This window comes from Aspergillus foveolatus, assembly GCF_047715535.1.
Source record: "Aspergillus foveolatus strain CBS 279.81 unplaced genomic scaffold BDW70scaffold_376, whole genome shotgun sequence".
Lineage (NCBI taxonomy): Eukaryota > Fungi > Ascomycota > Eurotiomycetes > Eurotiales > Aspergillaceae > Aspergillus > Aspergillus foveolatus.
The window spans coordinates 1-1,500 of record NW_027396440.1 but is presented as its reverse complement, the minus strand read 5'-3'; the positions used below and the strand labels follow the sequence as shown (position 1 = coordinate 1,500).

Sequence of the window (1,500 nt, the reverse complement as noted above, 5' to 3'; positions counted from 1 at the left end):
CAGAGCGAGGTTATCAAAATCTCATAACCATCACTTCACCGCGCGGTTATGGTGATGGTTAACCGCGGCTAACCGCGGTCATGCCGCAGCCTAATACTACCTACGCCCGTGACACTTTTAGTTCCCCGTGCTATTATCTCATTCTGTGTATGTGGCAAGGGTGGCTCTATCTCCTTCCCTGGCTCATGGGACTGTTGTACATGCTGTTCATCTCTAAATATATCTTCTCCTGTCCCTAGGCATTGTCGTTTCCTTGTCTGTTCTCCAATCTGAGTCTGGATATCACCAGTATCATCCTCTTCATCATCACTGACAGGCTCAAGGTTTGCCTGTGGCTGTAGAGGAGCTCTCTCCTCTTGTATAGCAGCAACCTCGCCAGCTGGAAGATACTCTTTTATCAGTTTTAGCTGCACTTGTTCCAGCTCAAACTTTGATGTACAAATCCACATCATAAAGTCTTTGATCGTGCAAGATTTAAGATGGCCGCGGTGATAGTGACAGATGTCACGAGCAGAGTTAAAAAGACATTCAACACCAGCACCACTAGCTAGGATGGCAAGGACATCCCAAGCAAGTCTGGATAGTGCTGGGAACTCATGCTCATGCTCTTTCCAGAATGTTCTTGGTGAGACATTAACTGTGCCTGGTTTCTTATATTATCTTGAATGTTAGAGCTACTAATCAGTACTTTCCACTCTCAAGATATTTTGTAAGCCCGTCATTATCTATATATGGTGCGGAAGAGCAAGATCTTATCCGCGGGTGAGACGCCCCATTTGAAATCAGCATCTCAATCTGGGATAGAATTCCAGATACTAGTTGATTGCTTGGTAGTACTGGTAGATCAGAAAGTTGCCTTGTGTACTGCTTGAGATAGTTAATCAAACTTTTGTGATACTGTTCACGCCAGCCACCTTCCCATTCCTGTGTAGAAAAGAATTGGAGCTTGTTAGAAGGTGCAATAATAGGGCCAGTTGCAAAGATGTCACAATGCATCTTATCAATCTCACTATAATAATATAAGAGCTTTGTCTTTGCTGCTTCTAGTGCATGGAGCATTGTAGTCTTCCAAGCAACCTTTTTATTTTGAAGCTGCTGTATTAACTTCTCAAGGTAGTTAAAAAGGTTGTTGTAGATGCCAAAGATAAGATGAATAGTAACCTCCTTCGTTGTCGAGAGTGCAGTAGTGTAGTCAAAGAAGGGTTTGGTGATCCAAAGAAGATACTCAATTTGTTGCCATTCATCCTTATTAAGCTTGAATTGGAGATATTGGTGCATAATACAATACTCATCAAAGACAGACTGTAGTTGCTTTGCACGGCAAAGCATCAAGTATGTGGAATTTCAGCGAGTACGGACTTCCTGGTGGGAAAAAGCTTTGGCTCTGAAGTTTGAAGACTTAGGAATAGGCTGCGGCATAACCGCAACCGCGGCTATGGGACTGATAACCATCGCCGCAATTGCGGTTATGGTCATGAGATTTGATAACCGTCACCATCA

At 43.4% G+C, this 1,500-nt stretch overlaps 1 protein-coding gene across 1 annotated transcript; it reads right to left on the bottom strand.

Moving 5' to 3' along the window:
* Positions 1-68: 68 nt before the first annotated feature.
* BDW70DRAFT_165384 (uncharacterized protein) lies at positions 69-449 on the bottom strand (the record flags this gene model as incomplete). Its single annotated transcript, XM_073741735.1, has 1 exon — positions 69-449. One exon carries the CDS (start codon positions 447-449, stop codon positions 69-71), a length of 381 nt encoding a protein of 126 aa, XP_073590382.1.
* Positions 450-1,500: the final 1,051 nt, after the last annotated feature.